This window comes from Carcharhinus amblyrhynchos, chromosome 16 (assembly GCF_965287045.1).
Source record: "Carcharhinus amblyrhynchos chromosome 16, sCarAmb.v2.hapA, whole genome shotgun sequence".
Classification (NCBI taxonomy): domain Eukaryota; kingdom Metazoa; phylum Chordata; class Chondrichthyes; order Carcharhiniformes; family Carcharhinidae; genus Carcharhinus; species Carcharhinus amblyrhynchos.
This window is the reverse complement of record NC_137339.1, coordinates 18683220-18710251: the sequence shown is the minus strand read 5'-3', so window position 1 is coordinate 18710251 and position 27032 is coordinate 18683220. Positions and strand designations below refer to the sequence as shown.

The 27032-nt window shown below is 43.1% G+C and overlaps 1 protein-coding gene across 2 annotated transcripts in view; it reads left to right on the top strand.

The window, feature by feature from the left end:
* LOC145353870 (uncharacterized) overlaps nucleotides 1-27032 on the top strand; it is a 282180-nt gene that overhangs the window by 220632 nt on the left and 34516 nt on the right. For both annotated transcript variants that reach the window (XM_080204779.1, XM_080204778.1), the window contains 4 exons: nucleotides 3535-3632; nucleotides 13171-13346; nucleotides 18371-18555; nucleotides 26398-26577. In XM_080204779.1, the coding sequence (XP_080060905.1) occupies nucleotides 3535-3632; nucleotides 13171-13346; nucleotides 18371-18555; nucleotides 26398-26577 (639 nt within the window). The remainder of the gene's footprint in view (nucleotides 1-3534; nucleotides 3633-13170; nucleotides 13347-18370; nucleotides 18556-26397; nucleotides 26578-27032) is intronic.

Sequence of the window (27032 nt, the reverse complement as noted above, 5' to 3'; positions counted from 1 at the left end):
GTTCAACACCCACAGATTTTCGAGGATATAGGACTGTAGGTGTGCCAAACAGATTTGTGAAGCTCTACTCTGCAGATATAAGGGTGTTCTTAGGACATTTGATTATTGTAAAGCCAGGTTGTACACATTCTTTGATTTTGTCCTTTTCAAATGTTGTGCAGTATTCTTTCACTATTTACAGCACACTGCTTGTAGTCCCTACAGTTTTATTTTGACAGACGATGCTTGACACTTTTTTTTTGCAATTCCTATAATTAGCCATTTGCATGAGGCACAAAGTACAAGTATTTCTGTTTGACAGTGTTGCTACATTGAAAGGCATATTGTACTTCCAAAGGCTGCTATCATGAACACGTGGAAGTGCACAAGCGTTGTTCGTGAGCACTGCCTTGCAATGTTGTCCGGCAAACTTTAGCTTGTGTGGTGGCGCCAGTGGTAATGCAGCTTTCCACAGCACCGTGCAGAGCCTTGTGTTCAGCACCATGCAGCACTGCTAAACAACAGGGACGACACAATGGCACAGTGGTTAGCACTGCTGCCTCACAGCGCCAGGGACCCTGGGTTCAATTCCAGACTTGGATGACTGTGTGGAGTTTGCCCATTCTCCCTTTGTCTGCGTGGCTTTCCTCTAGGTGTTCTGCTTCCCTCCCACAGTCCAGAGATGTGCAGGTTGGGTGAATTGGCCGTGCTAAATTGTCCCTGAATAGCAGGGGGATCAGCAGAATAAAACATAGGGTTACAGGGATAGGACCTGGATGGGATTGTGATCAGTACAGACTCGATGAGCTGAATGGCCTCCTTCTGCACTGTAGAGATTCTGTGATTCTATGAAATGTTCTCTGTACTTGTGGATTACATTTTATGCTCACGCAGCAAATGGTTGCAGAGCAGCGATGAATTAAAAAAAGGAGCAGAAATTGGCACCAAACTAGTTGGGTCCGCTGTGGTTAGAGATCTTCATTCCCCGCAGATGTTCTGCTCATTACAGTTGGTTGAAATGAAACAAGGCAGTGTGACATTTGTACCTTATGGGAAATGTAACTGTCAACAAATTACGGCAGTGGCTCAGATGCTGCACTGGTACCCACTATGATACCTTCCCAGGAGTGTGGCATGTTGTTTGTGTATCTTGATACTAGGAAAAGGAATTCACTGCAATGCTTGAATTTTCCACTCTCCAGAAGCCAAGTACATACTTCATTGAATAAACTGGGATTGTTCTCCCTGGAAAGACAGAGAGCAACCCGATGGAAGTTTATAACTTTGAGAAGTATAGATAGGGTGAACAGTTGGAAGCTTTTTTCTCAGGGCAGAAATGACAACTACAAGGGGGCACAAGTTCAAGATAAGGGGGGAAAGGTTCAGTGGAGATGTGTGGGGAAGATTTTTTACTCAGGGGTTGGTGGAGACCTGGAATGCACTGCCAAGTGAGGTGGTTGAGGCAGACACGTTAGCGACATTTAAGACTTATCTGAGTCGACACATGAACAGACAGGGAAAAGAGGGAAACAGGCGTTTGGCTTAGATAGGACAACATGGTCAGCGCTGGCTTGGAGGGCCAAAAGGCCTGTTCCTGTGCTGTACTGTTCTTTGTTATTCTTTATGGTGTTGCAAGGGCATCAAATTCAGCCAAGACAACTTCCAAAAATACCACACTCCACAATAATTTTCTTTCTCCTTGCATCTAAAATGGAATAAAACAAATTTCGTAAAAGGAGAAGCGATATTGCAATCCAGCATTTGTGTGATGAATTCAGTATTTCCAGCGCAGTTTGTCTGAATGCACTGTACTTTTCACACACTGGTTTCCTGCCAGTGACTCTATGGATAAAATCCAACACAGTCAGCAGTGCTATCCTGTGGAAGTTGAGATCATTTGAAGTTTTAAAGGTTATAAAATGGAAATTCTGGGTTGTGATATTTTTAAATTTTTGTAGGCATGCCTGTAGTTTCATCTGATTTATTCCAGAGCTCGTGGACTTTGTCACCCACATCCCCGCTAAACGAAAACAGTGGCAAGGTAGCACTTATAGCCCATTTCTTGTTGCCAGGAGGTGATCCAGCTACATAGTTTGAATTTATGTTATTATAAAAAGAAATCATTCTGAGAATGTGGGGATTGCTGATGCACATTTATTGCCCATGTCTACTTAGAATCCCAGAATAGAATCCCCACAGTGGAGACGGAGGCCATTTGGCCTATTGAGTCTGCACCAACCTCAATCCCAGCCAGGCCCTATCCCCGTAACCTCACCTATTTACTTTGCTAATCCCCCGAACAATGAGGGACCATTGAGCTCGGCCAATCAACCTAACCCGCACATCTTTGTCCTTGAGAAAGTGGGGATGTAATTCGGGTAGCTTGTTAGGTCACTTCAAGACGAATTGGTGTGGGGGTAGACACTTTACACCAAACTAGGGAGCACTTGCGTGGGGGTAGACACTTCAGACCAAACCAACATCCCTGAGATACATGGACGAATCAGTTGCAGATTCCATGCTATTTTTTAATGCAGGCCCACCAGTTGCCAAGTTAATTTAATCTCCCAACTTGTCATGCTGAGATTTTAACACATGGGCTGGAATTTTACCGGAATGCCTGCCCTGGAGTTCTCCGTTGGTCTCGGGCGGAATCTTACAAGCCTTGCCCGAACGAGGTCGTAAAGTACGGCATGACCTTTGTACTGCCACTCCAGTAAACTATCATACTTTTGCTTTGTACATACTTCTCACAGATGAAGCTGACAGCACAAGCTGCAATCCCCCCCCGCCCAAGACTGAGGTTTGTTTATTTTTTTTGACCTCTATGTTTAAGAAGTTCTGTTGCCTTTCTTCGGAGTTTTCAGGCAAGCCCAGTTCCTGTTCCGAATCCTTTGCTCAGGAACTGGTGTGATGAAAGGGGAAAGAGGTTTCTGTTTCTGGCAGGTGAGATCACTGCTTTAGAACAGTGAAGTCTTTGTGAAACTGTCTTCGTTTTCAAGTTGTTTTAATATTTTTCATGTGTCAGTTACGGATGCAGTGTAGACGATCACAATGTAGATTGCAAATGTAGAAAGTCCACGTGAACCCTTTCAAAACATTGATATCCTTTCAAGTCAATGCATTTAATAATTCCATTAACACTAATAGGGAGCAAAATGAGTGGAAAGTAAACAGGAGAGGTAGTTATGTACAAAAGACTACTCTGTAGTGCATCGTGCTAAATTATGCCTTTTTTTTCTGTCCTCTTTGCATTTCTCTCTGACTGCCAACATACGCTGATATAAAGTTAGCAGGATCACTTCTGCTGATACCATATTGAAAGAACCTGAGCCATTGCTCACCCCCTTCCCCACTACTAGCCCACTAGCAATCAGTCTTCCTTTCTCTCCTCACCATCCCAAACCCCATCCCTCCACTCCTCATCAGCAACCTATGTGAAATCAGTTGACTTTCCGACTGTTGGAAACCAAGTACAAGCGTTTGTTCATTCTTTGAGTGACAGCCTGAAAATGTAGACGGTTTACATTTTTAATTTTTTTTTTCATTTTCAAGTACGAACAGTTTGAAAGCACCATTGGTTTCAAGCTTCCAAACCACCGAGCGGCCAAGAGACTGTGGAAAGTCTGCATCGAACACCACACGTTCTTCAGGTAAAGAGCAAGGGCTGTCATTTGTAAGACCTCAAAATAATTAGATTTTTTGTGCAGGGATTCAAGAGAATGTCTTCCATTTGTATCAGTGCATGAAAAGCTCTTCACAATGCTGCTCTTGGTTGTCATGTAGAAATGATCGATAATGTGCGGTAGATATTTGCGTATTCTTTCTATCAGTGAGGAATCTATAACAATCCATCCAACATGAGCGGGGGCAATTCTCCCATGCCGCTGCATTACTTTTGTAGCACAGTGGACCAGGAGGCTCCAGCAGAAGCTGTTTATCGGGCTTTCCACTGGGCGCCATGGTCTCCACAAGTCTCCGAGCGCCCGTTACTTAAATCCAACCAAAGTCTGTTATTCCCATTTTGTTAAAAAAAAAAGATGTTGTTCAGAGGATATGGGTGACACTGGCTAGGCCAGCATTTGTTGCCCATCCCTCGTTGCCCTTGGGAAGGCGCTGGTGAGCTGCTTTCCTGAACCACTACCGTTCTTGTAGTGCCCACAGCAACAGTGAAGGAATCACAATATAGTTGCAAGTCAGAATGGTGTGTAGCTTAGGGGAGAACTTGCAGGTGGTGATGTGCCCATGTGCCATCTCAGTGGTAGAAGTTGTGGGTTTGGAAAGTGCTGTCCAAGAGGCTTGGCACGTTGCTGCAGTGCACCTTGTAAGTGGTGCCACTCAAGTGGGCCACTTTGTTCTGGATGGTGTCGAGCTTCTTGAATGTTGTTGGAGCTGCGCTCGTCCAGGCAAATATTCCGTCACACTCCTAACTTGTGCCTTGTAGAGGGTGGGCAGGATTTGGGGAGTCAAAAGGTAAGTTACTCACTACAGAATTCTCAGGTTCTTCCCTGCTCTTGCAGTCACAGTATTTATGTGGCTGGTCTGTTTCAGTTTCTGGTCAGTAATAACCCACAGGATGTTGATAATTCAGTGGTATTCAGCAAATAAATGCTAGATTAGCAATGGTAATGTCACTGAGTGTCAAAGAAAGGTAGTTAGATTCTGTCTTGACAGAGATAGACATTGATTAGCACTTGTGTGCCATGAGTGACCTTGCCCCATGCCAACCCAAGGCTGAATCCGGGTAGCTGCATATGGACACGGATTGCTTCAGTCACTGAGGAGTTGCAATGATACTGAACATTGGGACATAGACACTACCCTTGTTGTTGAAGATGATCTTTGCTTGGCATTTATGTGGCAGAGAATATTCCTTGCCAGTTATCAGCCCACGCCTGAATGAGGTCGAGGTCTTGCACTTGGACAAGGGCAGAGAATGGTGTATGGAGCATGAGAGAACATATGGGTGGGTGCAAGGGCAGAACTTAGAATCATAGAAGCCATACAGTGCAGAAAGAGGCCATTCGTCCCATTGAGTCTGCACCGACTCTTCGAAAGAGCGTCTTACCCAGGCACACCCCATAACCTCACACCTTTACCCCACTAATCCCCCTAACTAATACATCTTGGGACACCATTTAGCATGACTAATCTGTCTAACCTAAATATCATTGGACTGTGGGAGGAAACTAGAGCACCCAGAGGAAATCCAGTTAGACGTAGGGGAGAATGTGCAAACTCCACACTGACAGTCACCTAAGGCCAGAATTGAACTCAAGTCCCTGGCAGTGAGGCAACTGTGTTGACCACCGTGCCACTCTGTTGCCCTCATGATCAGTGTTTATTTGTTAGCAGTTGCATGTTGATAATATTGCCTTAGAACATGGACATAAGTATTTTAAATTACATGCCTTTCTACATGCTGCCAACTTGACAGTAAATGTTTGTGTGATAAATGCAGAGTCTTAATTTTGCACTAAATAGGGGAAAAATGTGTTATTTCATACAGTTTTGAAATAATTGGAGTCTCAAATCTGATTTTCTAGATTCAAAATGGAGACTCGTGCTAAATTGTCTGCAAGATGCAGGCCAGGTCGTCTGGTTTCAAAATATTCTGAGGTTCCCGGCTGCTAATCAAATTATATATAGTCAAAGCATTAAAAGAAATTCAAAGTGGGAACATCTGTTCTCAAGCCTTTCAATGCACAATATGCTCCATTGTATCCTGGGAGTCTCCAGGGACTTTTTGCTTGGGATAAGAACTGAAGATTTCTCTCCTGTTTCTCTCAGCACACTGTGCAGTTAAACATCCTGAGGTTGAGAGAGAAACTGCCTGTTGTCTCTGAGAAGTCTTGTAGATTACTGAATTGTGTAACAACTATGTTTCGATTCTTTGAAGGCGGATTCCATCTTTTATTTTAAGTCTAGTTTCTTGTTGTGTTTTACTGAGGCCGTGGTTTCTCTGGATCCGATAAGTATTTTAGTGTAACAAGTAGGCTTGCAATGAAGTTACTGTAGAGAGAAACATAAAAAGTTTTATTGCGGCCGTGTATTTGTGTTATCTGTAAATAATTGCATCCGTTATTTTTAGCCGACACTTAAATAGGCTGAGAGTGTAGCCTTTCAGAGTAGAAGGGAGAATGTGGTTGATATTCCACATTGTGCTTCATCTATGGGGAACTAGCAGTGTAGACATTAACTTATATGGAACTCAATCAGCTTACGTGAATACTGCCTTCTCTTAAAGCTTAACACTAAGCAAAACCTTTCAGGCTCTCTTTCTGGATGACACAGTGGTTAGCACTGCTGCCTCACAATGCCGGGCACCTGGGTTCGATTTTGACCTCAGGTCGCTGTCTGTGAGGAGTTTGCACTTTCTCTCTGAGTGGGTTTCCTCTGGGTGCTCCGGTTTCCTCCCACACTCCAAAGATGTGCGGGTTAGGTTGATCGACTCTGCTAAATTCTCCCTCAGTGTACCTGTACAGGTGGCGACTGGGGGATTTTCACAGTAACTTCATTGCAGTGTTAATGTAAGCCTACATGTGACACTAACAAATAAGCTTAAAAAACCTTTCTGCTTCACACGTCATCCATTGGGAACAACATTTCTTCCTAAATTATCTCTTTGACTCTGATTTGTTACCTTTCCTCTCCTGTTGCTGAATGCTGTCTCTTCTACTCCTCTTCCCCACGATCCCTCCCTCCATCTTTATAATGAAGTGTCTTGGGGTGTTTGTTCCATTAACTGGGCTATATAACTGCAAGTTATTTGTTCTCTGATAATTATGTAGGATCATTTTACTTTAGCAGACTGCTTATAATGTTTAGCCATAGTTTGAGGAGAGCTATGGGACCAGCAGCATGTTTGCAAATATATTTTTTGTCATGCACTATATTTTTGCAAAATTAATTCTTTCCAAAAAGAGAGAGATTTTTGTAAATACATTTGAAATGATGTCGCAATAGCATTCGGGAGGTGATGGGAAATCATCACAAACTACATTCTGTATTTAATGGCACAGTGGTTGGCACTGCTGCCTCATAGTGCCAGGGACCCAGGTTCGATTCCCGCTTGGGTCACTGTCTGTGTGGAGTTTTCACATTCTCTCTGTGTCTGCGTGGGTTTCCTCCGGGGGCTCCGGTTTCCTCCCACAGTCCGAAAGACGAGCTGGTTAGGTGTATTGGCCATGCCAAATTCTCCCTCAGTGTACCTGAACAGGTGCCGGAGTGCAGTGACTGGGGGATTTTCGCAGTAAGTTTATTGCAGTGTTAATGCAAGCCTACTTGTGATACTAATAAATAAAAGAAATACTTACCTTGAGAAATTAATTTTCTTTTCACGAAATGACACAGCCCCTTAGCAGAAAGTACGATAAAGGTAGTCACGTGATGTTTTAAGGAATTAGAGGCAGACCTTCCACAGATGAAGGCATTCAGGTGAAGATGGGGATTAGGTGAGAATTACAACACTCCCTTTTTGACGAAAATTAGCTTTCTTGATGTAATGTGACATTGGATTCCATAGGTGTACCTTTCCAAGACCAGTGACTCACACAAGCTCTCATTCACACTGTAATGTTTTATATTGTGAAAATCCCTTGCTGTGTTCGTTTAACCACAAATTGGAAATGTGTAAATTAAGCTGTTTGCTGCCCTTTAGTTTTTTGGAGTTTACAGCCCCTCCACCGGGGGAAATATTCCTTTCTTTTATCTTTAATTTCATCGCTTTAATGTCCACCCCCATCTCCAATCTACTTGGTCCCTGAGGTAACAAAGTGGAACAGGCAGTTTTGAGTCTGAGGGCACAACCCTTCCTCCTGTTGGTTCACTGTTCTAAAAAAAAACTTGTACGAGTAAATTCTTTTGTTGCTTTTTGATGCTAGTAGTTGGGGAACCAGCCAGCACCCTGCACTGTTTGTAAAATCTAATGAGGAGCTTGCACTGAAGAGGAGGAGAATATTTTTATCCAACATGAACAATAATAATTTTGCTAACAGAACGATGATTTGGAATGAAGATTAAAGGACCTTCAGAAGACAACCTTTCAGGGTTTATTTGCAGTTTCAACAGATAAAGGAGAATGCAATCATAGAATCCTACAATGCAGAAGGAGGCCATTTGGCCCATCAAGTCTGCACTGACCATAATCCCACCCAGGCCCGATCCCCGTAGCCCCACATTGTGAGCCGCCTCCTCAACCAGAAAAGCTGCCACGGGAGGGGTTGCAAAATCCCGACCAGGATCTTTATTGCGGTGGTGGGGTGGGAAACAGGTGCAGGCTGGAAGGGACCAGGCGTCCCAGGAAAGAGGTCAGAGACATCTACACGGGCTGCTGGGTGCCGAGGCAGGCCGTTTGAAGGACCTGCCTCCATGCTTCATCCCAGTTGTAATATTTTTTTTAAAAAAAGCCCTCGACTTTTACAACCTCTCAACCCCTGAAAAAAAAATCTTCCATGCCACCTCATAATCCCCATGCCGAGATATGGTAGTTGCGTGCCATTTGGCACACCATACAGAACCGGTGATAACCGTGATAATAAGATGCCTGGGATTTTCTGCTCCCGTTAACATCGGGCAGCTTTGGTGACGAGAGTGGCAAATGTCACAAAGTGCAAAGTTGCGCTTTACGTGAATGTGAAAGCATGATGTGATGTTCCACCCCTGTAAGTGACAGGCCACACTTCCTGATGTTCGTGGTCGGAAACATCTTCATAATAAATTCACATATCATTAACAGGCCTGTACACAGGAATCATGCCCTCACCCCTGGCATTGCCTGGGGCACACCCTGGCACTATTCTGGCACTAATCAGAGTAGTGCCAACTTGATTTACTCATTCGTGGGGCATGGTGATCGCTGGCTGGCCAGCGTTTATTGCCCATCCCTAGTTGACCTTGAGAAGGTGGTGGTGAGCTGCCTTCTTGAATGGCTGCAGTCCACGCTCCGAGGGTTGGCCCTCAATGCCATTAGTGATGGAATTCCAGGATTTTGACCCAACGACTGCGAAGGAACAGCGATATATTTCCAAGTCGGGATGATGAGTGGTTTGGAGGGGAACTTGCAGGTGGTGGTGTTCCCATGTATCTGCTGCCCTTGGTCCTTGTAGATGGAAATGTTCATGGGTTTGAAAGTTGCTGACTAAGGATCTTTGGTGAATTGTTGCAGTGCATCTTGTAGATAGCTCAGATAGTGCTGAGGTAGGGGGAGGATGAAACCTCGGTGAACTGATCTGGCCACTGTGTTCTAGGGTTTTAAAAATGGTGCCCTGGATCATTGTGGGACTGGCAAATCAGAGGCCGTCCCACTAGCAATACGTCGCGGGACTCGTGAATTGAAGTTCTTCTTAAATTCTGCACTATATGGTGGATAATGTTGCCGTCAGCGGCTTCAGTGTCGCTTTTCCTGGCTGATATCGGATTTTGCCAAAATTGAAGATATCACTGATGGGGGTGATCTTATTAGAAGTTGACAGAAGTGCCAGTCCTGGTGAGAAAACTGGCATGAAACTCTCCTGCTTCAATGGTCTGCTTTCTCTCCGGGTCTGGACACATAATCATTGAAAAAAAAGAGTGGGCAGGGTTTGTGCCCACTCAGGGGACTTAATGAGCCAGGAACAGGCTCGATGGAGAACCCACCCCCCACCCTTCTAGTATCCCCATTACCCTCAGTATCCACTCCCCATCCCACCCCAAACAGATGAGTCCCCACACATGAAGCTCCCTCTAGGTTAGCTCTTGGCACTGCCTCTTGGCACAGGTTGGCACTACTAGAGTGGCACTGCCCCACTCCCCAGAGGATATAGTTATTTTTGCCCACCCTCCCCGCCCAGAGGGATTCCCTTGACAGGTTTATCACGTTGGTGAGAACCTGATTACATCGCTGGCGAGAGGTGGGGAAAATCAGAGACTGCAATCTCACCAGCCGTCTCGGGCACAGGGGAGGTGTGGGCTCAAGATCCCACCCATCATGCTTAGAATAAAAAAAAAGGGGAGGGCAGTGTAGCAGGGTTGGCGGGAGGATGGTGGTGGCACAGCATGGTAAACATGAGGAGCCGTAGGGAGTGGATGAGGGACATATTGGGTGAGATTCTCTGGCTTCCCAGCCACTTGTTTCCCACTGGTGAGACATGGCGCGTAGTTTGGTCTCTTTGCTGCCGCCACTGTCAATGGGAACTCCCACTGATCTCACCCCACGCTGGCAGGAAACCTACAGATAGGGGTGCACTACTAGCAGAAAACGGAGAATCCCACTGGTGTGGACTGCCGGAGAATTCCAGCCATTCTCCTTGGAATTTTCTACCTCTCAATGCTGTGGATGCTCAGTCATTGAAGAATGCTCACGACAGAAGTTGATAGATTTTTATGTGTTAAAACGTTAAGGGATATGGGGACAGTGCAGTAAAACGACGCTTAAGTAAAGATCAAGCATGATCTCATTGAATGATAGAGTAGACTCAAAAAAACTGAGTGGCCTACTCCTGCCCCTGTTTATTATCATCTTGTGCAGAATATGGTTCAGAACGTCTCCTGAGGTGCCGTGAGCCCTGACTCTCTTAGAAAGCTGGCCCACCTCCAGCCAAATTGCTGAGGTGTAGGACATGCCTTTCTCCGTGATGGAGCTGGCCAGCTGGAGAGCACCAGCTGGGTTGGACTTTAGACCAGAACCAATCCACACCTTTAAGAAGCATTCCAGAAAATCTGACAGCCCAGAAATGGGGTGAGGGATGCCAGGAAAAAAAAACGGACCGCCCGCCATTTTTAAAAGGCTCCCAAGTCATCCGAAAATCCAGGACGAGATCTGGAGGAAGTTACTTCTGAGTTTTGCCCTGAAACTGACGGCAAGACTGTCTGCAGCTCTGACCTTGACAAGAATCTCTGCGGTTCACACATGCACAGTTAAATGCAAGAATCTAGAAGCTGTTGTCAGTGCTTCTATGCTTCTCCACAGGATATGCTGTTGGAGGTCCCTGCAGACTGCAATCAATTAGACATCAGTGAACCTGCTGGAACTTGCCTTTTATGCTGTAATATTACTGCTTTCCTGAAACTGTTCCAAGTTGCTGAAGTTTTTAACAGCATGCAAAGTCATAACCGCTGCTGGCGAAATTCTCCAGTGCTGGACAACTCACTCTATATTTGCATTGTTGTAATGTTTTTGGTAATTCCAATTTTCAATTTATCTTTTTAACATCAGTTTCTCTGGGTGGCACGGTGGCAGAGAGTGCTGCCTCACAACACCAATGACGCGGGTTCGATTCCAGCCTTGGGTGACCGTGTGGAGTGTACACATTCTCCCTGTGTCTGTGTGGCTTTTCCTCCAAGTGCTCCAGTTTCCTCCCATAGTGCAAGGATGTGCGGGTTAGGTTGATTGGCCATAAATTGACCCTTAGTATCAGGGGGACCAGCAGGGTGAATATATGGGGTTATGGGTAGAGAGCATGGGTGGAAATGTCGTCAGTGCAGGCTCGAATGGCCTCCTTCGGCACTGTAGTGATGCCATTCTATTCTAATGTTTGTGTCCTAATCGTTTATTTTGCTGTTTGTAAAGTTAAAGAATAAGTGAAGGATCATCAGTGGATTTAATTTCCTGGTTTGCAGTCTATTTCACTCTGTGATATGCAGCTCACCCTCATTATGACATTATTGCTAATGCCTGGAGAGCTGTTACATTTGTTCGTCGTCTGTGGGTGCCCAGCATCTGTTGCCAATCCTTAACTGCCCTTCAGAGGGTGGCGCTCAGCTGCCGCCTTGAACCGTTGCAGTCCATGTGGTGTAGGTACACAGACAGTGCTGTTAGGAAGGGAAGGCATTTGCGCCAGATTCTTGGGGGAGGGAAAATTGATTAGATGTTTGTAGGCGGCTTTCTTTAAGGGGGGCAGCAGCAAGCACCTGTGACTTGGTCGCTGTTTGCAAAATCCTGGCCGGACCAGACTATTGTTTCAGGTCTAATAATCCTTTTCAAAGCTGCTGTAACATCTTGCATCTTTAGAGGGGTGCCTTTGTCCTGTTTATCCACTATAACTGTTTCTCCATTCCCAACTTCCCAATCCTCTCCAAGATTTTCTTGTGTCTTCCCACAGACCCGACTCCATGCTCATTATACCCATTGGTTAAATCCCTCCCTGACCTTGGCACTGAGAATATCTCTTTCAAAGTCACCTTGTGCCTGATGTATTATCATTTCTTGATGTTGTTGGCCATTCCTTTTCCATCTCGAGTTTCAACTTTCCCAATATTTCTTGGTCTTCTGAGCTCTGCTTTAGAGAAAATCCAGTTGGAGGGGCATTTGGTCATTCAGCCAGAGGTGCATAAGAAGAATAGTAAGGGACTGAGGGCACAGCCTTGTGGGGCACCAGTATTGAGGATGATTATGGAGGAAGTGTTGTTGCCTATCCTTTGATTGTGGCCTGTGGGTTAGGAAGTTTTGGTTCCAGTTGCAGAGGGAGGAGCCGAGGCCCAGGCCACGAAGTTTGGAGATGAGTCTCGCCAGATTAATGGTGTTAAAGGCTGAGCTGTAGTCTGAGAATAGGTGCTCCAGGGTTGAGTGTAGGGCCAAGGAGATGACGCCTGCTGTGGACCCGTTGTGGCAATAGGCGAACTGTAGGGGATTCAGACAATCTGGGAGGCCGGAATTGATTTGTGCCATGACTAACCTTTCTAATCTAAATTGGTTGCCATTTTTCTTTTGCAAAGCGTTTTGAGATACTTGACGGTTGTGAAAGGTACTGTATAAATGCAAGTGTCTCTTTTTAATTGCCACTCACCCTGTCACAGTCCTCGCTGACCTCCATTATCCTTCCTTCTCCTTAATGCATCACCTTCAAAATCTTCATGGAAAAACTCCTTCATAGACCCACTCTTCCTTACTCCCCCAGTATTGTATCCCATGCTTGCAATTACTGTGAAATTCACTGAACCCATTTGAGATCCTCCATAGCAACACCCAGCCTATCCTTTGACCAAGTTTCTGTCAGCCTAATGATTTCCTTGGCTCATCATTGATTTAAGTTTTATTGTGCTTTTGTGAAGCATTTTGAAACTTGTGCCGCTTTGTGAAAGGTGCTAAAGCTGTAAGTTGTTGCCATATCTTCCCCAAAGTTGTAACTTGTTTTGCCAGTTATTTAGGTGATTGGCAAAACGTTTCTCGGTCTTTTTGCTTGTGGGTAACTATGTTCGTGAAATTCCTTTCAGACTTGTGTTCCCTGAAGCACCTCCAAAGGGATTCCTCGTAATGGGCTCAAAGTTCCGTTACAGTGGTCGTACACAGGCTCAAACAAGGCAAGCCAGTGCTTTAATTGATCGTCCTGCACCCTATTTTGAACGCTCCTCAAGCAAAAGATACACAATGTCAAGGAGTCTAGACGGAGGTATGATTTTATTTGACATATGCACTGTGCCAACTGAAGTATTTATCATGAGTGCCGTACAGGACATCTTCTATTCAGTCTGCAATGCAGGTGTGCAGTGCATAAACTGGTGATGTGTCTTCGATATCGTGGGAGCAATCTTACCAGCTCACCACGCTGGTCGATCGGCATGGTGAGCTCGTAAGATCGCGAGAACGGTGAAGAACCAGCTTCGCAGGGAATTAAAATGGTAGGTGTACCCATCATTCTGCTTTTAAGTGTTTAATAATTTTTTTTTAAAGCACATCTCTTCGCTCGTGATTAGTGAGTTATTTTTGAAGACAAATGACAAGGTTCCTAGGTAAACTTTCGCGATGATGTACTAAGATTTCACTAGGGGATAAGTAGCTTTGTGTGCAGTACATGTAACAGATGACTTTTCCAGCCACAAGCAAGTTCAACAATTACAGATAAAGAAACAAAAGGAATTTAAGGATAGATCAGTTGTGAATGAGAATGCTTTAAACAAAGCCCCAATGCATTACAGCAGGGTAGTTAGATAAAGTGAAGAAACAAAAATAAATTATATTGTCGTACTTAAGGTACCTTCTATCCTAACCTCCACCTTTGGTAGTTTTCTACAAATGACTTGCAAACTGAAAAGGGCTGAATAAGGTATGAAATTTATATCGAGGCAAAATGTATTTGAATGACTGAATAGATTTATTTCACAGTGGAAAAACGATTGTTATTGTTGATTTGACATTGCCGACAATGACACGATGTTGCTTGTAATTCTGGAGATCTTTCTAAAGCTGAGCACCATGTTTTACCTGAGCATCGAGGACTAGTTTTTCACTTATCCTTTATCGGTTATTTAAACAACTTATACCAAATATTGGCAGCGGTCTAGTGGTGTAGCGTTAGTATCCCTACCTTTAGGTCAGAAGCTCCAAGTTGTGATTGGATGGCCAACAAAGGTGTGTCAGAACACAACCAAATAGGCCGATTGTCAATGTGTTAATCCTTCCAATTTGCCTGTGACAGGCGCTAAGGGTGAATTTCCTGGGCAGCTGTCTGCAGGAGGAAATAGCAAACCACTGCAGTAACTCGCCAAGCAAAGCCATGGTCACCAAAATGTTTTTTCAGAGCGTGATACCTCAAGATAGATAGAACTATCAGATATCGCAGAGAAAAGGGCTCTGCAAACCTTCATAGAGATTTAATAACATTCAAAACAAAGGTGTGATTTAACCATTTATGCCAAGTTCATCACCTTGATGATCTAAAAAAAACATACACACTCTATTTCCTGCTGGGTGCCATAACGTATTATTCAGTGTAGCAGTTTTATTGTTCCAAATGAAATGTCACATTAAAAACAGCGATATGGTGGCCTGTATAAATAGCAAGTTAAAGTCTGGGATCAATTATACAAGCTGCTTTATTACTTACTATCAGAAATTGCCATTTGGCACTAAATGAAAATATTGATGTTACCTCGTATCCTTCAAATCACAACAATTGTATTCGAAGATAGTAGCTCTGAATAGATGTGTGCTGCTCCAAGCAAATTAAAGCTCAGTATTTTGCAACATTATGCCAAAGATGCTTTTCTATTCCTTCACAAATATAAAAGACTTGTATCTGGAATACACCATCATGCATACTGTCCCTGCCCCTCGTGCCCTGTCCCTGCCCCTCGCGCCCTGTCCTTCGTGCCCACTCTCTCTCTCTCTCTCTCTCTCTCTCTCTCTCTCTCTCTCTCTCTGTGTGTCTCTCTCTCTCTCTCTCTCTCTCTGTCCCTTTTTTTTTAACCTGTGAAATGTCCACGTCTTGTGTTAAAATTAGAACTTTATGGCACAGGCAATTTAGCCCATCACACCTTAACCAGAGCTCTACAAAGGCAAACTGCCACCCCTTTCCATAACTTTTTCTCCACATACCCATTTAATGAATTCATTTTTCTAAAGTATAGCAACTTCCACTTTAAAAGCCATTATGCATTCTCCTTCCATTAATGTTTCTGAGAAGTCATTCCATGTTTTAACAACCCTCTGTGTAAAGAGAGTCCAAACACACCTTCCTTTGTCCTTTTGTTGAGAATCATAAATTATGCCACCCACTTACTGACTCACTGACCGATGGAAGATTTACCTTTTGAAAGTCCCTTAAAATTTCAAACACGTTATGTGGCACAGAGCACTTTGGAATAATTATTCAATTGCACAAATTACCCTTTCTAAAACAGAAAAGGACAATAGCTGTTGCTGCATCATCTTGGCAAGGGAGGGAAGATTGCATATTAGTATGTCAGTTAAGTGAGCGCTACCTACCATATGTTCATTAATTCATAATGTTCGAGCACAGTAATTTTCGTTTAAAGTGACCCAATTTTGCTCACATCCTTTTTCATATAAAAATATGGTAGTGCCTGTTAAAAATAAACTGCCTTGCTCTACCATTGAGAGAGAGCTCAATTTTTCCCACCTTTTTAAAGTCAAGATAGAGTGAATGTGAATGCCATACTGCTAAGGTAAGATGCACTTGTGCTGCTCTCTTGAACAGCTTTTTAGAGAACTGTGGCGGGGTGATGTGAAATATTTAACTATGTGCTGGGGAAATCCAGAGCAGCATGTTTCTTTATGAAGTTTATTTATTAGTGTCACATGTAAGCTTACAGTCACAGTGCAATGAAGTTACTGTGAAAATCCCCGAGTCACCACACTCCAGCACCTATTCGGGTACAGCGAGTGAGAATTTAGTATGGCCAATGTACCTAACCAGCACATCTTTCAGACTGTGGGATGAAACCACAGCACCCGGAGGAACCACACGCAGACACGGGGAGAACATGTCGACTCTGCACAGTGACCCGGGAATCGAACCCAGGTCCCTGAGGCAGCAGTGCTAACCACTGTGCCACCCATATGTGCTGCATGTTCGTAACTAGTTCACATGCAATAGTTTAAATTATTTGTTTGTGTCAAAAGAGCTGCCCAAATCGAGGAATAAGATTAAACGCGAAGGGGAATGTAGACAGTCATGTAGACAGAATGGAGACATTATGGCTTTTCCACTTGAGCAGAGATGGTGGCTCAATAGGAATCTTCAGAATTATGAAGTTAAAAAAAGATTTTTTCCATTGACCAATGAAGTAGTAACAAAAGAAGACAAATTTATGATCTTCAAAAGAACTAAAGATAATGTTTAAAGTGGAATCCTTTACATGAGAAAGTCAGAGTGTGGAATTGTCTGACACTCTGATGTGAACCAGGGGCCATGAGTTCTCTTCACTTGGAAGTGGATAAATACTTGAAAAAATAACATTAAAGCGAGTGAATAGGACAGTAAGATTGCATAAACAGTGTTGCAGACATGATGGGCGGGATCTTATGGCCTCACTTAGGCGAGACTGGAAATTCCTACCCAAGTGAATGGGTCTTTCTCTAGGGCATAATATTCTGCGATTCTACTAAGTCTACTTGACATAGTAAAGATGCACATGTTAATTTTTATTTATTCCGCAAATGAAATGCAGGCCAGAGATAAATTGCAATCCTGCATTTGTATAGTTTTGTGCTTTATACTAACTGTTTGTGTTTGATTCCCATATAAATAATCAACAATCCACACATTTTTGTCTCTAGGACAATATTACCTGGGATAGATCACACAATACAGGCCATTTGACCCAATCAGTCTATACTGGTGGTCATACTCCACTTGTACAAGGCATCTCTCCTCATCTAACTCTGTCCTCCTAACCCTATGGCCTCTTCTCCCTCCAATTGCTTATCGAGCTTCCCATAAAATGCATCGATGCTCTTTGCTTCAACCGCTCCCTGTGGGAGTGAGTTCCAAATCCTCACCACCCAATGGATAAAGACTTTTGTTCTGAATTTCCCATCTTGTCACGATGACCTTTTATTGTACTCTCTTCCCTTCGCAAGGAAACATTCTCTCTCTGTCTAACAAAACCTTCTATAATTTTCAACAAAGACTTCTATTTGGTCACTCCTCGGGCTTTTATTTTAAGAGAAAAGAGACCCAGCCCCTATGGGGCTTCGGCTGTAGAAATTTATCTTCAAATATATTCCACGTTGTGTGGTATCCATTATAATAGATATACACGTGGGGATATTATAGAGAAATCGGTTTAATGGATGGAGGCGCATGTTGAATTGAGGTTTAAGCCATGTCAACCTAGAAGTGGCAAATTGCTAATTGGGCATCCCAATACAACTCATCCACCTTAGGGACAGTACGGCTCTGATATGGAGCCTACTGTGGGAGTGAGTCTGGGAGATGGGTAGGGGGAGCAAACTGGAGGTGTGTATCGTGAAGCTGGGAGAAGCAGTGTCGCTCCCAGCATGTAAAGGTAAGTATATGGAAGCAAAAGTGCAGTTTCCTGCAGTCTCTTTAAGGATGTAGTAAAGCTGGATAAATTTGTATGAAGTGTATGTGCTACATGTACTGTACCCAATTTGAGCATTTGGCAGTGGGATCATAAAACAATGATTAGGACTCCAAATAGCCTCTTTTAGGGGAATCAAAAACAGAAAATGCTGGGTAAACTCAGTAGATCTGACAGCATCTGTCAAAAGATGTGTGGGTTACATTGGCCATGTTAAATTGACCTAGTGTTGGGGGATTAGCAGGGTAAATATTTGAGGTTATAGGAATAGGACCTGGGTGCAATTGTGGGCAGTGTGGTCAAGATGGGCCGAATGGCCTCCTTCTGCACTGTAGGGATTCCATGAGAGATAATGGAGCCAACATTTTGTGTAGGATGACCCTTCGCCAGAGCCTTTATCTTATAGGTGGGCCTTCTGGAAGTTGGCACCCATCCTGGGTGCACCTAGAACTTAGTCCCTCTCAGAAGTCGGCGCATCCCCACCCCAATTCACTCAATACAACTTGTTTTAAGGATTGTACTAAAGCACTTGCCCTTGTATCAGATTGCACTCAGGTTTGCCTGTGGTTGATATGAGATGTGTTAGAGGATAATGACCGCATTTTATGTCAGATGTTCTGACTTGCAGAGTTTTTCCGTCCAGCTTCAGTTGGGGAAAATCATGATGCACTTTTGAAGGAATCAACGAAAGATCCAAGCGAGACGTCGAGGACAGAAACTCCAGACACGACGCAGTCAGACAGCAAGAAATCGTCCCAAAAGTCAGAAAAAACAGATGAAGTAACCACACCGACCAAAATTAAAGAAATGAAGGTACCCGATGTTTATGTTTTAATTGCTGAAGCAGAGAGCCGTTTTGCTGTTAGTCAACAGTGCACAGTACTCGAGGAGATTAGTGGGATTATTTTGAAATACAAAAGAGATTAATGTCTAGCCTGGCAGGGTAGCTTGTTTCTGTAAATAAATACTGTCTCCTGTTTTGTTTGAGTCACGTTGGACGGCATAATTAAAGACTTGGATTAACAGACTATCCAAGTTCACTACTGGGAACTGGATTCAAATCCAACTGATCCTGACAGCTCAGCACCACCAACAGTGCTGGCTCTGAGGATCCGCAATTGTATCAATGCGGAGTAACCTAGTTTCTGATGCCTGCAGTTCAGAATTGCTCATGATTCAACTCTGAACGCAGCCTCGTGACTGAAGGATCTAAGTAGTCACCTGAGAGAGGAAATGGTCGGATTCATATTTGTGGAGAGCGAATGTTTTTCCAAGGCCAGGATTAAGATGCCGTCTCCGAGATTAGCAAAGCAATCTTTCACAACGCTCGGTTTGATTTGGAACTGTTTGATGTTGACACTGACAACCAATGTAGCCCCTCGTGTTATTTCCCTAGTCCTCACCAGTTTAGCAAAGTGCGCAGGCCCACACCATTATTTGTGTGGCTGCACACAGCAAAATCTTAAATGGCCCAATCTGTGTGGGAACTTCTGAGTTGCTGCACAGTTGCAAGGCTCACGGGGGAATGTTGCTGATGACCAGAATGACGAATCGCTAACAAGCAGCGTCAGGGAGCAGAAGGGAAATCTAGCAGAAGTGATGAGAGATTGCAGGGAATTAAGGGAAGCTCTGAATTAGAGATATAGAAAAGAAACGTGAAAAGTTGAGAAGTGTGGAGAAGAGTACTTATTCAGGATTGGGTGCAGGAATGTTTCAATTGGGTCTACCGTCACTATGCAGTAACTCGCATAGATATCTACTGTTCTAGAAACTGTGCAACAACTGCTGGTGATAGTGTTGCTATGCATGTACATACACTTGTATCAATATACAGTATTCTTGATGTAATATAAAAATAAGTGTGCAATCCTACTGGTATACTGGCTGGTATCACAGCCCTTGGGGGGACGGGGGGTGGAGGAGGAATCGGATACATTGGCTGGAGGTCTGGAGAGGGGGAGGTTCGTTTGGGGAAAGTTGGGGGGAAGATCCAAAGGGTTAATGGTGTATCTGATTGCAGGAGGTTGTCCAGCCAGGCAAGTTGCTGGTAAATGGAAATGCACTTTATTAGTATCATAGAATCCTACAATACAGGAGGAGGCCACTCGGCCCATTGAGTATGCACTGACCACAATCTCACCCAGGCCCCATCCCTGTAACCCCACGTATTTACCCTGCTAATCTCCCTGACGCTAGGGTCAATCTGGCATGGCCAGTCCACCTAACCTGCACATCTTTGGACTTATTACCTAGATTTGACTCTTCTGAGAATAAGAAACAGGTTGCTGTACTTGCCTTGAAACTAAAAGTGGGCAGGTTGGGTTCAGGATTCAGTTTTTAACAATTTGAAAGTTGACACAGTCTGCCCATTTTTGCAGTTGAAACCTCTCTTCAGATGCTTAGGATTGACAAGTTTAACAACAACCAAATGCCTTGTGTTGTGCACAGAAATGTCCAAAGTCATTTACAGGAATATTATAAAACAAAGCCTAAGACCAGGCCACAGCAGGATATATATGGATCCACAAAGTTCTAGGAATACAGCAGATGCCCCAGTTTTGATTCCCGGACATCACCCAATCCTGAGAATCCAGCGATATAAAAGCAAAAACCATGGTGCAACAAATCTGAAATAGAAACAGAAAGTGTGAGGAAAACTCAGCAAGTTGGCAGTATAAGATCTGTACTGAAGAAGAGGCATTCAGTTCAGAATATGAACTCTGGCGTTTCCCTCATTACAGATGCTGCCAGAGTTTTCTTGAACTTTGTTTTTATTCCAGAAAAGCCAGTGAGACTTTGGACACGAGACAGAGGTTTCTGTGGCACATGGCTATTTCAATGCTCACCCTAAAACTTTGTGGCTCCATTTCCCTGACAAATGAGAGCTGTCAAAACAGATCAATTCATTAATAAGCCTGGACAATATCACTGTCACAAATGCAAACTTTCCCTCCACGTGAGGTTTCAGCTTTTGACACCACTTTCCCAAAGTAGCCCGCATAAACAAGGACCCCACGCACACCAGACATGTGGTCTTTCACCTTCTTCCATCGAGAAAAGATAGAAAAGTCTGAGCTCTCGCACCAGCTGACTCGAGAACAGTTTCTTCCCTGCTGCTGTCAGACTTTTGAATGGACCTACCTCATGTTAAGTTGATCTTTCTCTTCACCTTACCTGTAACTGCAACGCTTTATTCTGCACCCTATCCTTTTCCTTTGCCCCTGTATACTTCATGAACGGTATGTTTTGCACAAGAAATAATACTTTTCACTGTATCCCAGTACATGTGACAATAAATTGAAGCAGCTGTCGACCAGTTGAATGGGCGACTTGTCTGACCTGGTTCCATTCTTATCTTTCAAATTGTAATCAGAAAATCACTTGCAATGTCTCCTCTTCCTGCTCCTGCACTGTTACCATTGATGTCTCCAAAGGTTCTGTCCTTGGCTCCCTATTTCTCATTTACATGCAGTCTCTTATCCAAAAGCACAGCATTAACTTTCATATGTCAGTTAATAACATCCAGCTCTACCTTAATACCATCCCTCTCAATTCCTCCACTGTTGCCAAACTGTTCAATATTCAGTACTGGATCAGTAGAGACATTAGAAAAATTGATTTGAAACCATTTCCTAGCTACAGACTTCATTCCTCTCCTTCACAACAGTCTGAGACTAAATAAGACTGTTTGCAACCTTGGTGTCATATTAGACCTGGAGATGAGTGTCTAATCAAACATTTGCACCATCACTAAGACTGCTATTTCCATCTCCGTAATATTGTCCGAATTCATCCCGATGTAGGTTCACCTGCTGCTGAAACACTCGCTCGTGCCTTCGTCAGCATTAGTCTTCGCTCAAGCAAAACCCGGAAGGTCTTCCACATTGTACCCTCCATAAAGTTGTTCGTTCAAGACTCTGCTGGTTGTGTCTCTTGCAGCGAGTCTTGCCCATCTATTAACCCTCTGCTTGCTGACCTGCATCGACTCCCAGTCGAGCAACTGGTGGGATTCTCTGGCCGTGCTCAGCCCCAAACCGGAGAATCCCGCCAGAGATCAATGGACTTTTTTGTGGTCCACTCCCCTGCCCGTTACGATTCCCATGGCAACTGGGACAGGAGATTTCCACACCCTCCTCTCCCCATCTTTTGTTTCCAAGTCCCTCATGGCCTTGCCGTTCCTTATCTCTGTAATCTCCTCCAGCCTCTCAACTCTTCGACTGGGAGAAGTATGCACACTCTTATTTTTCCTTTGTGTGCTTATTCCTTAAAGCCACGTGCAAGTAGTTCAGGAAAAGGCTCCCTCTGATTGAATCACTTATTTGCAATGAGTAGGATAACTGAGGCAGACACAAGAATGTGAGCAAATACATACTGTTAAGGAGGGTGGGGAGGAAAGCAGTACACTGCAGCATGATCTGTTGTTGAGGATTCTTTATAGGTTGGCTGTTCAAGAGCTTTGGAATAGATTTGCTTTCTATTGTCAGGAAATGTGTTTGGGATAACACATCCCAAATGTAAATTTAGGACTTAATTATTTTACGTCTTATACTAAAGTGAAATGTGACAGTGATCACTTTTTCATGTATGAATTAGCTTAGCAGAGCAACAGCTTTCATTTTATAGATTTGCAGGTAGGGGCCTGGAGAACCCCAAAAGTGAAATATTTAATATAATTTAGAATCCCTACAATGCAGAAGGAAGCCATTTGGCCCATCAAACCTGCACCAGCAACAGTGCCATCCAAGCCTTATCCCGGTAACCCCACATTAGCTGCATTTTGAGGAAATAATGAAAATACAACAAAACTGACTCCAACTTATAAAGCAAAGGGTTTAATAAAGAAACATCATTACTCCAAAATTGGGGCCTCGCCCTGGGCCACTCCAAGCTTCCCACAATTCTACATAATTTCTTTATTTATTGACATAATGGTCAGCTCGTCAGCTGACTATTGCATCACTGTAATTGGTCCCATAATTTACTGGGTCAGCTGACCCTTACAGCTTGTTCCCATTAGTCATATTGTGTCCAATACCATGTGTTTACTGGTTACGTTCTGACACACATATTTGCCCTGCTAATCTCCCTGACACTAATGGGCAATTTAGCATGGCCAATCAATCTAACCTGCACATCTTTGGATTGTGGGAGGCAACTGGATCACCCAGAGGAAACCCATACGGCCTTGGGGGTAATGTGCAAACTCCACACAGTCATCCAAGAATTGAACCTGGAGTCCCTGGCACTGAGAGGCAGCAGTGCTAACCACTGTGTCGCCCACAAACTTAATGGCTGTTTTCAGAACTGAAACTCAAATTAAACCTCTGGCATCTAATTCTGAACAGAGTTGATTTCATTTGACACTCGGGACATGGGTGATTACCAATATTTACTGTAATACTTTCAAGGGGATGAAGATTTTAATCCTTCCCCAAAATTCTCACCTAGCTTGCATTTTATTTAATGATAGAAATTCTTTGCCTATTCAAAGAAATCCGAGATGAGGCTTATATTTCAGGTTATGTTTCATATATTTAGACAATTGATGATTACATTGCTACCTCGTAAATAAATTTAACGTTTTCCATTGTACCCCATGAACTAGTTGCTTCAAAAAGGCATTAAATAAATATCTTAGAAAACAAGAAGTGAAAATTGATTGACTGCAGCTCCTCTAAAGAGCAATGAAGGAGTCATACTAAAAAAACTTTTTGGGAAAACTTTTAGTCACGATATGGGCTTTTGTTACGTCTGTTGGCTTACGTCCACATGGCTGTAACAGAGTGCTGGTCGTAACAGAGTGTGACCAGATTGACCACAGTGTAACAGTGGCTTATACTTGGATGGATCTTGCTTCCTTTGCTTTAGAAAACATATGCAAACTTTATGGAAGCAAATGAATACAAGGAAAGTTAAGTTAGTCACCAAGGTGTAAAGATCCTTTGCCCTGCCATGTTTGGAAGAAGTCAGAAACTTAAAGATAGGAGAACAGTTGCACTTTATAAATTGTTGCTCTTTTTCCAATATAACCCAACTACTTTATGGAAATTGGCTGTGGTCATTCTCAACGATCTTGTCTCATCCTTGCTATCCGATGCTTAGCAGCAGATTTAGGGTGCAGTAACAGTACAGCTGCTGTACAGTTGCTGATACAAGCTGATTTTTGTGATGTAAAACTGTAATGGCTTCAATCAGGCCACTGAGGTTGGCCTATTGGATTATAGAACTCCCTGATTAAGGAGTCAATTGAGGGGTCAATCAGGGGGTGTTTTCCTTGTGTTTTACCGGGTGTGTCAGTTCCTCTGGCACTCCCAAAGGTAGACTGCTGACTGATAGCACTCTGTGTTGTAAATAATTGTAAATTATTTTTACAATTAAATTGTAAATAAAGGGATTTTGGTGAAGGAACTTACGCCTCCGAAGACCAAAAACAAAATGCGACATCAATAGAAAGCTAGAGTTGATGGAGTGAACCAGAGTGAGACTCTGTCTGGAGGAGAGAGCCTTACTTAGTCCAGAGTCAACTCAGACATTGAATCTGCATTTGCCCCACACAAGTTTAGTGTCGGCACGAAGCAATTGCTTTGTGACAACTCTATACCCATAGTGCATCCTTTCTGTTTTTTATTGAGTTAATCTATTTTCTGTTTCAAGCATTTTTTTTAAATGGTCACTTTGGGGTTCCATGTTCTCATTGAGGATCAACGAATTATGACTGTTCTTGTTTTGGATTTAATTGACTTGATTTCTTTTAAAATTTTGCTGTCAGATGGAACATGAAGATGAGCCGAAACTTAGGCAAGAGGTAGTGTACGGACCACTGTGGATTGGTTTTTACTGTAGTTTATGTGAAACATTTTCATACCTGTTTTAAAATATTGCTCGAGTTAGAAGACAACTGGTTTCTATTTATTTTTGAATGGAGAGTCATTCGTCAAGCTAAATATAGCTATAACATCAGATAGATCCAACTCATATATCCTTCAAGATTTATCACCTACACGATCCACAATATTTACTGCTCCCATTGAAATATTGAATTATAACTCAAATTGATGGTGTTTCTGAGATGAAAAGATTGACGCATGTTTCTGGTTACCACACGGGAAAGTGGGTGATAATTTTCTGAATCATAGTTTCTTCATTGTTGTCAGTACACTACCTATATGCTAACATAACATTTCATGAGTGCTTGTGGTACTGTGCAAGTGTTATAGAGGCTTTGTCTGTGGAAAAGAATAACTGACTTTTAACCATTGACCATCTTCTGATGGAATTGTTTGACTGCCAAACACATTACATTGCAGCCTAGCACTCCATGCTTTATAATTGCTTGCTGTATGCAACAGTCTCTTGCCATTGATTTGTGTTTTGTTAATTTTCCATCCTGTGGGCTGTACTAAAAACATTGGAAGCATATCATTTTCAGATAGATGCAGCGTCACTCCCACTTGCTGCAGGCGTTCACTGCAGACTGTGTGATAGTGCTTTCTTGTTGAGGCGGCGGGAGGTACAAGGTGCGGAAAGTGCAAATGTTAATTTGACATGATGACAGTGCGTCTTACAGGAAGTGGGGAGGTTGGATCTCATTGTCTTGAGTGGTGCCAGGGTGGCTAATATTAATACTGAATGGATATTATTTGACGTAGGAATTGTTACTTGCCCCATCAGAGACAAAGCTGGAAACAGATGAGTTCTGTGTTTAAATATTTAAGGGGAGGCGACGGGCGTGTGGTATTATCATTAGACTATGAATCCAGCTGATGTTCTGGGGAGCCGGGTTCGAATCCTACCACGACAGATGGTGGAATTTGAATCAATAAAAAAAAATCTGGAATTAAGAATCTACTGATGACCATTGTCGATTGACGGAAAGACCCATCTGGTTCACTAATATCCTTTAGGGAAGGAAATCTACTGTCCATACCTGGGCTGGCCTACATGTGACTCCAGAGCCACAGCAATGTGGTTGACTCTCAAATGCTCTCCAAGGGCAACTAGGCATGGGCAATAAATGCTGGCCAGCCAACGCCCATGTCCCACGAATGAATAAAAATGAAGCTTATTACTTAGATTTGTACTTAAGTTTATTGTGTTGCAAACGGATAACACTATAATGAAGTTACTGTGAAAATCACTGCAAGCTTGATAACAAGAGTGTGCATTAATATCAGAGAGCCTGTCAAATAGAAAGGAAAACAGGTAGTTTTTGACAGGCTATTTTAGATTCTTCAGTCCATCCACAAAATTAATATGAATGTCTCCAAAGCCTCCTTTGGCATATTGGGGCAAATAAATTGAGAAATATATTTTGTAATTGAATCATATCACATATAGTTAAACCAAATTATGTTTTGTAATTGAATGAAACAGGAAGAGAAAACTAATCATCAGTCTAGCCACTGAGGCTCTAATGTTTTTAAAAAAAAAGGCAGTGTTTTTCTGTTTGGAATTTTTATCTCTACTAATGTAAGAAAAATAAATCCAATTATTTTAATGGTTAATACCTTCACTAAAAGTGTAGAGACGTTTCAGGCAAATGCATTAAGCAATAGATCACCTTCTTTTCACTGGCTGAAACATCCCTGAGGAGCTGTGTGTTTGTCACTTCTGACGTAACATTATCTTTCTTTTTTTTTTTCAATTGCGTTAAAGTTCCTGGACAAATCAGAAGATGTACTATTGAAGCATCAAGCCAATATCAATGAACTAAAACGGACTTTACAGGAATCTACTAATATTAAACTAAGTCACGGTGACCGAGAAAAAAAATTAACCACTTCCCCATCTTCGTCGAAACCTAAAGAGAAAGAGGAATCCGAGAAGCTCAAAGAGGTGGGTTTTGTTTACAAACACATTGTTGAAGTCATAGGCGTGCTAGATGTGTCCACTTGGTTTTGGCTTCTGGTTATCCGTTTGTTTGTTACTTTGTTTGTTGTAGTTATTTTTCTAGTTGGAGCTCTGGTATGACTAGGATCTCTGTCATTTTAAATTGGATTATACCACAGCTAATTGTCTGCGTCTTACACTTAGTAAGGTTATCATAGAATCCCTACAGTGCAGAAGGAGGCCATTTGCCCATCATGCCTGCACCAACAACAATCTAACGCAGGCCCTATCACTGTAACACCAAGTATTTACCCTAGTTAATCCCCCTGACACGAAGGGGCAATTTAGCATGGCCAATCAACCTAACCCGCGTATCTTTGGACTGTGGGAGGAAACCGGAGCTCCCGGAGGAAACCCACGCTGACACGGGGAGAATGTGCAAACTCCACACAGATAGTGAC